Here is a 14,630-nt window from a genome sequence, read left to right as displayed (position 1 = left end):
TGAGCTAGCCGTAATATCGCTATTATAGTTTTAATTTTGGACTAACGATAGTGACTAGTGTTGTACAAGATTGGCCAAGCATTAATAATGTTTTATAGTTGCTTTTTTATTTATCCGCTTCTATCTGGTAAAACGAGAGTATTTAGCACGAGTCTGCATATATCTTTATATGGTTCTTTCTTTGCACACCGTGACAGACTGGTAGACCACAAGGACTACCTCTTATCTCCCAGAACCCCCAATAAAATAAAAACACAATTACAATTAAAAATGAAGTATATAACAATATTTTGGACATGATAAAAATCAGAACTTACTAACTAAGGCACATAATTATCCAGTTTCAAATAACATCATTTAATCACAGTGGTTTGGAATGGAAAGATTTACGAAACTACACTTCCATATTTCCCTACAACTTGATTGATGGTTTCTCTTTCCATAACCAAGGAGGGGCAAACGTCTATCAACCGCTTTAGGGGCACGTATCGTTGTAGTGAGTTTGAATTTCCCACTATTAGTAGTTTGTGTTTAGCGCGCGTCACTCCGACTGCTAAGCGACGCTGGTCGTTTAGGACTTCACCTTCCTGCAAATAACATGCATTTAAAAACACACATTTTATGCTATAAAGTTAGATTTTCCACTTATTTTACGCTCACCACGAGCGCAAAGCATAGACATAGTAGTTATAGACATGAAACCGAGCGACCAGGGGTAAGAGAAAGACATCTTTCACTCTTATAAATTTCGGTATCTCGAAATCGCCTCCTACCTATGCTGCCATAACCCGACTATGAAAAAAAACCCGGTCGGTGATAAGGACAAAGCATGGCACTATTTTCTCTTTCCTCTTATAGGAATCGCAATAAGACTATCTTTCTTTATCAAAGAGTGTCAGGCCCTTGGCGCAAAGTAATTTATTGGATATTTAAATTATTGAATAGTTGACAGATGTCAAATAGTATGACAGTATAGGAATAGTATAGGATCTAACCCATGGAGACTATATAAAGGAGCCAAATCTCTATGTATGAAAAGTGTCCATTAAAAAACAGTAATTAGGCGGCGCCACCATACACCGAAATACTACCAAAAACAACCTACGTAATTTGGTCGGGTTATTTATTGGTTCATGTTATACTCATGTCCCAGAGCCTAACTAGCGCCACCGGAGAGATTAGGAACTATTATTTAAAGCTGAAAGCGGTCACTTTTGCAACAATTCTGCCATAAGAGATTGGCATCCTTTTCTATACCATCCATAATCTAACCTTCACTTTGTTGTCACCGACATCTCGTTTCGTAGGTAGTCACAACACGGGATTGTTATGCCATTTAGGGTTCTTGCTAAATTGGAAATTCTATAGCGTAAGTATAGACAACCAATTTAGCTAGGACCCTAAATGGCGCAAAAATCGCGGAGCAACAAATACAAGAGTACATTATGACGGACTTGTCCCTCCTCTGGAACTGGTCGACCGTGCTGACTTCAACACTCAGCGCTTGCCGTAGGAGCGCCACTCACTTGGCGAATGCTACAGAATTAACTAACACAGTATAAGATAAGACCTAACCTTCACTTTGTTGTCACTGACGTCTCGTCTCGTACAAGAGTACACTATCACGGACTTGTCCCTCCCCTGGAACTGGTCGACAGTGCTGACTTCCACACTCAGCGCTCGTCGTAGAAGCGCCACTTGCTCGCGGAATGGGGATATTACTCCGATGTCCTGTGATTTTACGCCACCCTGAAATGGGAAAATTTTATAAAACCGAGATTCTCCGATTTGATAACTCTTCAAATCACTAACTTTAATTAGGGACTCCCCACACTAGCTTGAGGTGCATTAAAATACAATGAAGTTTAAAAAATTGTAGAGCAAAGGCATCAGTGAAATCCATCAGTCCTGATAACATCCGAGTTGCCAGTTTTTCTCGAATGATTTGATTACAGATAAATAATTATGCAGCATTTTAGTGGCATCTTCTTCTTCGTCGTTCCCTCATGACTGAAGATCGTCACCAACAACTATTAATTCTGATTCTTTTAAACTGCCTACGCTGCAAATAAATAGCTACGAGATTCGAAATGTAGCTATGACTTTCGTCTATATTTCGTTTTCTAGTGAGTGACAGTTTTAATATAATTACTTACAGCTGTTAAAGCTTCAACAATCGCCATAACCACACACGCCTCGTCGGGGTTGGCGCACGTCTTATTGCTAGTTTCAGTCTTTTCCGCCATCTTCATATCGAAGAATAACACAGCGTTCTCTGGATCTGCGCTACATGCCTTCAGCACCCAAGATTCTGATGTGTGTGCTGACAATTTCTAAAAGCATAAACTCTACTTTATATATACAGGGTGGCTAAAAAATAAATGCATTCCCCTTGCCAGGGAGGTTATGGGATTCTACTGAGCAACTTTTACTATGGAACCAACCACGAAATAGCGAAAAAAAAATTGGCTGTTTTATACATTTTGGCTAGTCCATTTTCTATGGGAGGGTAAATTTTTTTTCGCGATTTCGTGGTTGGTCTCAGTAAAAGTCGCTAAGTATAATCCCAACAACTCCCTGGCAACGGGAATGCACTTATTTTTTAGCCACCGTGTAGGTCGAAAAACATCGTAAAGAAGCCGAATTAATCCTAACTCCTAGTTCCCCCGCTAGATTAAGTCAATGGCTGTCGATTTCGTAAAAACTTGTGCCTCTCATTTCTCGGGAGTAGGCTATCGGGCGGACCCTGGTCTAAAGTAATACACCCGGGACAACGTAGGAACACGATAATGTCAATCATTTGAATTGGTATGTACTGAATGTGGCACACTAGTTTATTATTGTATGTCACCGCCACTTTCCCAGGTCGGCTAGTGCCTGGTTCGTTCGATATCACAGCTAGCACATTGCATAAATTGCATTTATACGTTTGATCGCAAAAAATGCTGCACTTAAAATCTCAACAAACCCTATTAGACTAATACCTGAGTGTTAATGTTCAATTTGGCTTGAGCAACATTTTCATTAGCACACTTCAGTTTGTCGTTGTAAGCTACTTTATTGGCCAGGTCGGCTAGTGCTTGGTTCATTCGGTATTGCAGCTGTAGCGTGGACGTCGCTTCTTTCGTCATCAGTCTGTGGAATAAGCTCTCCTCCATACCTAGTCGTCTGTAAATATGTGAATTTGAACTCTTATATATAGCAATAAGGTTTACATCTGGTACACATCTTTTATAATCTATTACTATTCGTAGTTTACAAAAAGATATTAATAGTAAAATATGCAATCTGGTAATAGGAAAGCTGAAATACACATTATGCGGTAGTTCTGCGTACAAGTTGGTAGTATTAGTATAAATAAGTTGAGGTATCAAACACATACTACCACAATTAGGTACCACAAAACATATGGCGTCTGCACATATGGCTCGAGGGTACGATTGTTTATTATATTCCGCGCCTTTTCTACAATCAATAACTGTGTCGTTTACAAGCAAAAGGTACCACATTGTCGCTTGCTCTGGCAGATTTTTCGTATATACAATAGATACAAGCAATTTTCGTCCTTATGGTAAGCGACAATGTGGTACCTTTTGATTGAAAACGTCACAACTCTTTGGTAGTCTATTATGCGAAATATATCTAGTGACTATTAAAAACAAAAAGATTTAAGTAATACCTTGCAGCACGACTTCTAACTACAGGAGGCAGTTGTTCCGGGTCTCCTACCAGGACAAAACGATTTGCGGCGAACATAGGCCGTAGAACAGTGCATTGTAAAACCTGGAAAACTGACATGTTAGTTCGCGTTCTGGCGGTTCCACTTTTTTTTAATGTCTGAATCAGTTAAATAACAGAGTTGGGTTGGTTAATGAGGAGTGGAAATTTTGTTACTTGATGACGTTATTATCCGTTATTAAGTTAATTGAGTCGCGATGTGATTTATGTGAAAGTCTACACCGACATTGGCAAATTCACCCTGTGCAAATATGGAAAGGAGTAAAAGCGAGAGGAAAAAGGGATCTATACAATTATGAGTGTTACCTGAGTGGCTTCGTCTACTATGCAAATATCAAACGTAGTACGAGCCAACATCGCGTGCGCAGCTCCCAAACACGTGACACCTACCACTTCCTGCACAATAAAATTTAACGTTACAAATACAGGATTCTATCATCTTACAAGTGCTGCTAGTTCTTTCATTTTGATTTTACGTAGGAAAGGAAAATGCTCATAAATTATCGTGATTTTCTACTGACGAATCAAGTACCTAAGGTTGTGTGCTCTGGTGTGTATATTGTCTAGTACAAAGAAAAGTGGGATGAGACGGAGCGGTAAGTCTTCCCCCGGCAATGCAATCATAAAATAGTGTTTTGGTTTAACACCTGTATATTTTCCAATACAATATTCACCTCCTCTCTAAGATGGAAAGCATGAGCATACAAATCTTTACGGGAATAAATTAACAATGTTACTCACCATAGAGTTATACAGTTGTTCCAACTGATCGGGTGTCTCGCATTTAGAAGCCAGTTGATGCTCGCAGCGAGCCAGCAGGCTCGGGGCCACGCGCGCCGCCGAACCGAGCCGCATCACTTTCAGGGACTCCGGTAACCTGATACACGAATCAGCAGTGTCTACGATTACACAAGTCGCTTAACTTCAAATTCGAATAAATCCAATTATGACATCTTAAGCTTTTAGTATAAAAAAAGAAAACGAAATAAGGTAGATAAGATTATCTACCTTATTTTATCTTATTTTAGTACCCTCTTAGGAGATCCTAAGAGGGTAGAGTGGATTTATCCGAGTTTGAAGTTAAGCGACTCACACAGACCTCGCAAAAGCTTTTGACAATGTTGATTAACCTTTTTTCTTGTATTAACAAGCTGTACACGTTTGGAATGTACTGATTGCTACAATGATGATTAAAATGTTCTCAGAAATAGTTCACACTGCACACATGCGTGGGTTATTTTTCTCGCCTGTTTCAAGCGTGTTTAGTGTTCCACAGGGATGGGATCCAATCTGGGTCCATTTTTGTTTCTTATATTGGGGAAGTATATATTACATACCTGCTCAATACAGTGTCGACGGCTGAGTGCGTATGTGCTGTAACCAGCACGCGTTGTTTGAGCGCCACCAGCATTTGTATGAGAACGCTTATCGTCTGAGTTTTACCTACAAAACAAACACATGTGTGACTTCCACCAGAATGTAAATACTTCTGAAAATAAAAGGTACAAAACAAATTATAGATAAGCTGACTTTTGGTCTTATTCCATGTCTTAGCTTATTAAATTTCAATGGATCATACCAAAATTCAAGTTTAACGCATTCTCAGAAAAATCAAAAGTATTTCGTAATTTTTCTAGTTGGTAACCAAATTTTATTTCATCATTTTTAAATGGCGCTCGTTGTAAGTAAATATTGAGAGAAAACAATTTGCTTGTGAGCAAGACAAGCTGCAATTGCTGACAAGGTTAAATTTGGCATTGCATAAACAACTATAATCAGCTAAAAACAAAGATAAGTCTCATTTACCAGTCCCCGGTAAACCCTGCAACAGCGCATAGTCCTTGGCAGCGACAGCTTTGAACACGGCTCTCTGTTGTTGTATGTTCAGTGACTTCATCATTTTAGTACCAAGCCTGCCCACTTCGCGCGGGAGCTTCTTTTCAAATTCAGGGGATTTTTTGTCGATTATTATTCTGTAATTATTGTGTAAATTTCATATTCTAAAATTCGCAAAAATCGTAAAAGTAAGAAGCAAATAATTAAATCACCGATTGCTGCGCCACCTACCGGGTCCAATTATAAATCTAAACCAGCCTAAGACCAATTCAAATATACACAAAATAACTCAAAAGTCGATGTAGCTGTTTAGGAGGAGCTTAGTAACAAGGAATTCAAAATTGGGGTTTGGGGTGCCTTTTTTGCGCCGCGCTACGCATCATACATACGTATAAGTAGGACTTAGGTCCTAAATATACGTGCCAAATTTAATAATTCTTCAGGTATCGATTGGTGTAATTACATTTTAGATGTAAGCGATAGATAAGGAACACCAAACCGTTTCGCAGGATTTTGTTGTCATTATTTTATTAGATTGCTTTTGCAAGCAAATTTATAGACGTATTTATGTCAAAGCCTTCATTAATAACATTAACATAACATTCTACGATATAATATTACCCTTTCCACGATTATTTCCTAATTTAATATTTTTATTTAGCTATTTTCTGCCAAGCCCCCTAGTATTTACATTAGTACCAACATTACTCGCTAGATGTCTCTGAGCGTAGAATAGATGCCGCTATCGTTTGTTTGCCGTAGTTTCGTTGGGGTGGACGCGGATGCGTACAACGTCAACATACATACATACTTACATTATTTTTGAAAGTCGGCTCTCTTGCTATGCGGGACTAGTACGGCTTTTTTAGTCGTAAATAATATATCGTCAGGTGACAAGCAAAACTCGCTAATTACAGTAATTACTGAAAAATAATTAAACAAAAACCGGCCAAGTGCGAGTCGGACTCGCGCACGAAGGTTTCCGTACCATCACGGAAAAAAAGCAAAAAAATCACATTTGTTGTATGGGAGCCCCATTTAAATATTTATATTATTCTGTTTTTAGTATTTGTTGTTATAGCGGCAACAGAAATACATCATCTGTGAAAATTTCAACTGTCTAGCTAACACGGTTCATGAGATACAGCCTGGTGACAGACAGACAGACAGACGGACAGCGGAGTCTTAGTAATAGGGTCCCGTTTACCCTTTGGGTACGGAACCCTAAGAAGTAACTTTTTCATGTTATAAACTATATCTACGTGCCCTATTTCTTTGAAATCCGTTATTACCTATAATATTAGAAGCTTAAGCCGACTGAGCTCTGAAGGAATAGCTGAGGATGGAACCGGAATAGCCGCCAAAAAGAGAAACTTACTTTCTCAGTCGCAGAGCACGATCGCTGTCTTCCAGCAGCACTCCCAGATTAGTCAAGTTCTGTACTGTGGTCGCGTGCAACTCGTACGTGTCGATGTGGAACATCGTGTCTTTACTCAGCCGGCGACTCAGGTCCCTGAAACATAACACAAATTTCAATACCGATAGTAAGTTGCAAAGGCAGACCAAAAACAAAGGTGACGGGACGAGCTAGACGTATTTTGTTGCGACTGGCGGGAGCAATAAACCGTGTCGAGTCGCGGAAGAAAGGGGAAACCTTTGCCCAGCAGTGAGACGCAAAATAGGTTGTAGGAAAAAAAAGATGCAAATTTATTATACTTAGCTTTTATAATTTAATCTTTTAGACTCAGCTCGGAACTTCTTCCGCGTATTAGCTGTTTGAATTTTTTAACGAAATTTTCACCTCCATCAGGATTAAATTGCACAAAATCCTTTCTTACTTACCTTTCTAATATAATCTGCATTTCGTTTTCTTTAGAAACAGTGACTACTCCAGCGGCAATCCACGGTCTGTTGTCTATGTTCACTATTGAGAAATCGCCTTCCTGAGGGCCCTTGGTTTTATGCTGTGTTTTATCTAAAATGTTATATCACATTGTTATTTGTAAGAATACATTTAACTTACATTCATATGTTTCATAATAATTAGGTTAGGTGTTTAGGCACCTTTTAGCCGAACGAACATAACATGGTAGGGTCAAATCGGTTAAAGTCCTCTTCAATTGATCTGCACTGTCTATTAAACAAAATCTTACCTCCATTATTTATACTCTGTCGTTCGAAGGTATGCGTGTATCTATCGCCGGATTGTACCACTGATTTCAGTCTTAAATTCGGAGCGCATGTTCCACGTTTTGATCTAGAACAAAAATATTAAAGATGCATAATTAAAATGTAGCTGTTTTGAACACGGCTTTCTTTTAGAGTTTTGAATGATTCACGGTTATTTTCACTAGTCTTATATTGACCGGGATATAGACCGTGATTACCTTTTGTATTATTTATGAGTTCCCGATATTTCGACGCAGTTACATGCATCATGTTCACGGGTGACTGAAGATAGCGAGTGGGTGTCAAAGTTGTGTAGACAGAGCTCCATCTACCCTCATTCTACAAAAGGTAATCACGGTCTATATCCCGGTCAATATAAGTCTACGGCTTTCTTTTGTTGCAATCACTTCAATATAATTTCTAGACATATTACCACCTTCAATCCGCATTGGGCTAGCGTGGGGACTATAGCACTCTCGCGTATGGCGTATTTATTTATTTATTACCAACTATTTTAAACCTTACACATAAAAACAAAAAGTCCATAATGCCAAATATTTCTTTCACGTTTTTGGAATCACTATACTAACTCATATATGTAACTATGTTCTTACTCGTATAGCCCTACTTAACTCTGACGGCTGATGAGGTAGTTGCGTACAGGTTCAAATTTATGTGACAGCTCATTCAGAAAACAATCAGGGTAGTATTTTCTTTGGAGATAACAAAACGTGTTATCTCAAAATGGGTTGTTTCATGAATTTTAACCAAATAAATAGAATGGTAACGTTACTTATGTCGGGGCTATTAGCAGTAAGCAGTGTAACCACTGCACAAAGGAAACAATACCTTTTATTTTACATATTAGGGCAAAATCATCTGAGATAATTGAAACTATATAAGTTCCGATGCAGTCTAGGATGGAACATGCTTACCTAAAAGATGTCTATTCAAAAGTCTCGATTTAAAAAGATCGAAGTTATAGTGAACTGGGAATAGATTTGCAGGAAGTGAATTCCACTCCTTAGCCATTCGCATGATAAAGCTGGATGAATAGTGTTTAGTACGAATCAGTGGCAGAGTAACGACGTAAGCGTGAAACGTAAGTCCGCGTCTAGTCCCACGGTGGCAGAACGGAGATGGGGGGATTTGAGTATGTAATCCAATTGCACACTCCCCGAAATGTATCCTGTATTAGAATACCGATAAGCAAGCTACCTTTCTGTGGTGTTCAAGGCTCTGTAGTCTAGCCCCTACCAATCCCGCATCTCCAATAAGCTTCCTAGCGCGTTTGTCTATGGACTCTAAGGCGGCTAGCTGATACTTGGCGGATCCATCCCAAAGGTGGCTGCAGTACGTATATACGACCGGACTTGAGCTACGTAAAGCTGCCCCGCTGCTATAATTATAAACCTTAAGAGCCAACAGGAGTGGTCATTTCTCCATACAAACGTACTCGACTGTTTCCTCCCTGGTTTTTGAAGCTAGAGGAATGATTTTTTCAACACAGATTAATATTGTCAATATCTGTGTCGGTGTGTTTTGCTTTTTTTGATATTTTTGTTTTTTAAGGCGCTAGAGCCCTTCAAACATGGCCAAAAATGGCCTCACTGACTATGCCGCAATGAGAGGCGTGGTATTCAAAACTAGTATCAATTAGCCAAAAAATCAAAACAGTCCGACACAGACAATTTCATAATCATTTAGATTTCCAAATTTGGTTACGCTTGCTTAAGTTTTGGAGGAGGAAACAGTCGAGTACGAAACCTCGATTTTTGAGATTTTTACGCAGGATTTTTCGCCTAAGCTGCAGTTGTCCTTATCGCACTAATTTTAGGGGCGGGGTCAAGTTTCTAAATACGTACACGGACAGAAAAGTGATGGGCAATAGTCGACATTGAAAGTCGATAATCTAGTGATGTGATAAGTTATCGATAAACCATAACAAAGTCGCGATTTGCCTCTTAGTAGGCGAAGTAAGTAAAGTGAGTATGCACTTTGGCCTCAGGGGATATCGTTTAACAGTATTTATTATTCCTTGGTTCATACAAAGCTGAGCTGACGCACTAGCTACGAGATTAAGTCCTGGCTACCCCCCAAAAAGGGAGGGGAAAAGTCGGCTTCTGCGGTCCAGTTTGCCTCTACCTATATTTCTACCTATCTCTTGATATGAGATCAAATTTGGTATAAATTTTGTGTAAATTAGGGACGAATAATTTATTTTAGAAATAATAGTTTCACATTTTCATACACAAATCTGAATATACGAACGAAAAATTAAAACTATATATAATTTTTGGTCACAGATTTGCTCTTTAGAAGCAAATTGTGGTGATTTGCACTAAAAATTAATTACACAATTTAGTTTATTCATTCTTTATTTAGAAAAGTATCAGTTCTAAGTACGTATTATTATATTGCTTTATATTTTACAATTTTCACTATTATTCAAAAATTTATTTTAAACAAAGTATTAATTTTATTAAAACTTTTGTGACGTGATCTCATGAAAGGGGCTCCACGAGGCGAAATACTTTTTACGCCAATTATTTTCTTTTTTTTTTAATTTACAACAAAGACGAAAGTTCGAAAAAAATGTGGTTACTTAATAATTGCCTAACTTGTTGAAAAAATTACTTTTCTCAAACATGCTATGTAATATTGATATTACGTTCTTTATATTAGGCTGGGAAGTATCACGACTCCGGCGCGGCTAGACGAGGGGCCTGTAATGAACTTTCATACAAAGTTGCAGGCCTAGGCCGGGAAGTGGCTCTTTTTTAATTTCCATTTCACATATATTTGTGACACAGCATCATGGCATTCAGCCAAAAAAAAAAACTATAACCAATATTTGCTTATGGTTCCGAATGACATTCTGCCAATACCCCATAAAAAAAACAATAAACGATAATTAATATATTTTGCAGTTTTATTTGTATCGAATTTACAAAAAATATATAAATAAAACATTATTAACAAATTCCAATAATATTGAATTGCAAATTTACCTTCAAATACAGATTTAAAATATAGTTGGTCAAACCAGTTTGTCAGTAAATAAGAACAAAAAAACTATACTCATCCTTTTCTTTTGGGTGCTAGTACCAGTGTAAGACAAAGATAGTATGATTATCTCTGTCTATGTTTGAAATGAGACAGTCCTTTGACAAACTATATTTCATTTAAATATTAGCGGTAAAAATGTCTACTCAAACACGCGTTGGTGTTTTTTTAATCATTTTGGAGGTAAAGTTGAACATTTTTCATTGTGTATCTGTAATTCTATTTTATTGGATTTATTGTGCGTTGTTTATTGTGTTATTTAATATGAGTTCTGACGAAAATATTAAATGAATACCTGTTAATTATACTCCATGTTTAAGGCAACGATGTAGGTGAAGCATAATATCAACATAAAAAACGATGTAATCTTAGTTATGTGGCTAAAACTACAGTCAGAAGGATGCAAGGCGAAAAATTAAAGATACATAAATATACCTTTGAACATTTGTGTAATAAATTGATTAACTACATGTTTAAAATATACGACACGTGTGATAAAGATAGGTACAGGTGGTAGTTATATTTTGAGCCTAGTTTACTTGTAGTTTCTTTAGAATTAAAACTTTGATTTCGTGGAGATTTCTTTATTTATTTCATAGCATGTTTGAGAAAAGCACTATACATACATCGGCGTGAAAAGGGGTTGTCGGCCTCATAACTATCCGGCCTCACTACGTTCGGCCGTATATATGCATTCGGCCGGCAACCCCTTACTTCCCGGCCTCTGTAGTAATGTACTATTACATAATATCAATTTATAACCGTAGTATATTCCATGATATGTTTTAAATACACCATATTATTTCCTAATTTTTAAAAGAATATTTAATACCTTTAAAATAATATCTGTCTGTCTGTCAATCTGCCTGTCCGTCTGTCACCAGGCTGTATCTCGTGAACCGTGATAGCTAAAAAGTTGCAATATTTACGGATGATGTATTTCTGTTGCCGCTATAACAACAAATACTAAAAACAGAATAAAATTTTTTTTTAAGTGGGGCTCCCAAACAACAAACGGGATTTTTTGCCGTTTTTTGCGTAATGGTACGGAACCGACTCGCACTTGGCCGTTTTTTGTTAATAGCTTTGAACTTTTTTTATGTGGGAATAAACGCTTCGAATACATTTTTCTAGACATCATTCTGAATCCAATGAGGTATCATACGTATTTTTAGGAGTTAGTATCTCTATTAGTGGCAGCCGTACAAGCCCAATTTCAAAGAAAAACCGCAAATCGATGTACAGGTTAGCCGTTTGGCACACGCATACTAAGAGGTCAAAACAAAATTTTTGACCCGCAGTTTCTAAAAAAAATCCCTTAGGAGGGGTATGCTGAAACATTTTTTTTGTATGAAAAAAAAAAACATTTTTTTTTTTCCAAAAACCTATCGTGTGTGGTATCATACGAAAGGGCTTTTTGAGGCGATTCTAAAATTATACCACATCATTACATTTTAGCCATTTTTTTGTAAATTAAAACAAATAGAATTTTCAAAACACACCAAGTTTGGGGTCAAGTTAAAGGGTTAAGTAGAACTGTGTCACTTTGTATTGAAAAAAAAAAAAACTAAATAAATTTTTTATTGCTTTTTTGGGGTTACATATGAGGATATCACGTATCATTTGTACAAAAAAAATCAGCCATATCGTATCTGGAGGAGCCCAAACTTGGTATGTTTTGAAAATTCTTTTTCTTTCAATTTAAGAAAAAACCGGCCAAGTGCGAATCGGAATCGGGCGCCGAGGGTTCCGTACATTACACAATTTAAACAATGTATTTTTATGTGAAACGTGAGTGAAAGGTAAATTGCGGTTTACGATTTATAACGTATTAAAAAAAAACTACTAACTAGATCTCGTTCAAACCAGTTCTCGGTAAAAGTTGGCAAGGTAATGTACATCATATATTTTTTCAGTTTTATCATTCTCTTATTTTAGAAGTTAGAGGGGGGGTTACACATTTTACCACTTTGGAAGTGTCTCTCGGTCTCGCGCAAACTATTCAGTTTAGAAAAAAAATATATGAGAAACCTCAATATCATTTTTGAAGACCTATCCATAGATACCACACACGTATGGGTTTGATGGAAAAAAAAATTTTGGGTTTCAGTCCTAAGTATGGGGAACCCCTAAAATTTTTTTTTTCCTATTTTTGAGTGAAAATCTTAATGCGGTTCACAGAATACATCTACTTACCAAGTTTCAACAGTTCTTATAGTTTCGGAAAGAAGTGGTTGTGACATACGGACGGACGACAGACAGACAGACATGACGAATCCGTAAGGGTTCCGTTTTTTGCCATTTGGCTACGGAACCCTAAAAATGGCTAAAATGCAATGATGTGGTATATTTTCAGAATCGCTTCAAAAAGCCCTTTCGTATGATAGATGAGAAGTATACGATAGGTTTAAAAAAAAGTTTTTTTTTATACAAAAAAGGTTTCAGCACTCCTAAGGGAATTTTTTTTAGGAACTGCGGGTCAAAATTTTTGTTTTGACTAGTATACACGTGTACCAAACGGCTAACCTGTACATCGATTTGCGGTTTTTTTATGCGAACAGCTTACACTATTTTTTTCACCACCTTGAACCTTTTGTAGACTAGACTATTGTCCCAAAATATTGGGCGACGACCGGTCGTCTGGCCTAGGAGGTAGTGACCCTGCCTGTGAAGCCGATGGTCCTGGGTTCGATGATATGATATGATGAGCACAGATATTTGTTCCTGAGTCATGGGTGTTTTCTATTTGTATTTAAGTATTTATACCTATATATTATGTATATCGTTGTCTGAGTACCCATAACACAAGCCTCCTTGGGCTTACCGTGGGACTTAGTCAATCTGTGTAAGAATGTCCTATAATATTGATTTAATATTTATTATTATTTATTTATTTATTGGGTTTCATATTTATTCCGATCAGAATTAGGAGCTCTTCAATTTATACCTATTTTTATCAAAATCTGACACATAAATAAAAAAACGGACCATCAATAAAACTGTATAATTACATCAAAGTAGGAAATATCACATGTCACATGTTTCTTTATTATGATAATTTTATCTAACCTAAGGCTTTCTTTTTTTCTATTCAACGGAGCCGGAGAGCGGCAAATTTGTTTTTCAAGACGCTTGCTCGAAAAGATCTTATTTCATGCAGGTGTACTGAAGGGAAAAGGCCTATATTGTTCCCGCGGGAGTTATAGCTTTCTTTTTTAATTAGGTATGTCACTAATTCATACGAACCAAGTAAGTTATAAGTAAAATACTTTGTTTAAAATCAAGGTATAAGGGAGTTTTACTTTTAAAATACTCACGACTATAATTTAATATTTTTGTTTATCATATTTAAAAATATTTAATTGGATTAATTTAACAGCCGTTATCTTGTATGTTTTTATACAACAATGTTTTCTTGTATGTCCATGTTATGTTATGTTTTTTTACTATTCTGGAACTCGAAATGTTAATTAGATTGCAGGTTGTAGAAGGATATTGAATTTAGTTACTAAAAACGCGAGCGGCGTGAGGCCGGCGAGGAGCGCAAATAACGTGCGCGTCGGTGTGCGTGCACCACACACACTGGGATAGTCCCTCGGTACGCGGTACCGCCCCCGTCAGCGCGACGACGATATTCTCTTTCAAATCTCAAAATTGAGTTTGGTCTCGGCTCCTGTTGGCTCTTAAAAACAGCACCATAGTTGTCGCGACGCTCTCATAATGAACACTATAGACAAGCAAATATACTAGACTACCATAATAGTCCAGAACGCCGCGACAATAGGAATAAATGGTATTGTACGTGAGGGTTGAGGAATGGT

General features: G+C 37.3%; 1 protein-coding gene across 1 annotated transcript in view; it reads right to left on the bottom strand.

The window, feature by feature from the left end:
• Positions 1 to 264: 264 nt before the first annotated feature.
• The window catches only part of LOC134750260 (DNA replication ATP-dependent helicase/nuclease DNA2), a 29,988-nt gene continuing 15,622 nt past the window's right edge, over positions 265 to 14,630 (bottom strand). Inside the window, exons 12-23 of the mRNA XM_063685417.1 lie at positions 7,728 to 7,831; positions 7,417 to 7,549; positions 6,953 to 7,087; positions 5,545 to 5,711; positions 5,076 to 5,181; positions 4,480 to 4,615; positions 4,045 to 4,134; positions 3,680 to 3,783; positions 2,985 to 3,168; positions 2,157 to 2,333; positions 1,576 to 1,749; positions 265 to 587 (exon numbers count right to left, since the gene is read on the bottom strand). Of these exons, the coding sequence (XP_063541487.1) occupies positions 387 to 587; positions 1,576 to 1,749; positions 2,157 to 2,333; positions 2,985 to 3,168; positions 3,680 to 3,783; positions 4,045 to 4,134; positions 4,480 to 4,615; positions 5,076 to 5,181; positions 5,545 to 5,711; positions 6,953 to 7,087; positions 7,417 to 7,549; positions 7,728 to 7,831 (1,711 nt within the window). The 3' untranslated portion in view covers positions 265 to 386. The remainder of the gene's footprint in view (positions 588 to 1,575; positions 1,750 to 2,156; positions 2,334 to 2,984; positions 3,169 to 3,679; positions 3,784 to 4,044; positions 4,135 to 4,479; positions 4,616 to 5,075; positions 5,182 to 5,544; positions 5,712 to 6,952; positions 7,088 to 7,416; positions 7,550 to 7,727; positions 7,832 to 14,630) is intronic.

This window comes from Cydia strobilella, chromosome 19 (genome assembly GCF_947568885.1).
Source record: "Cydia strobilella chromosome 19, ilCydStro3.1, whole genome shotgun sequence".
In the NCBI taxonomy this organism is placed as follows: domain Eukaryota; kingdom Metazoa; phylum Arthropoda; class Insecta; order Lepidoptera; family Tortricidae; genus Cydia; species Cydia strobilella.
The sequence above is the reverse complement of the archived record's forward strand: the minus strand, read 5'-3'. Positions and strand labels throughout refer to the sequence as shown.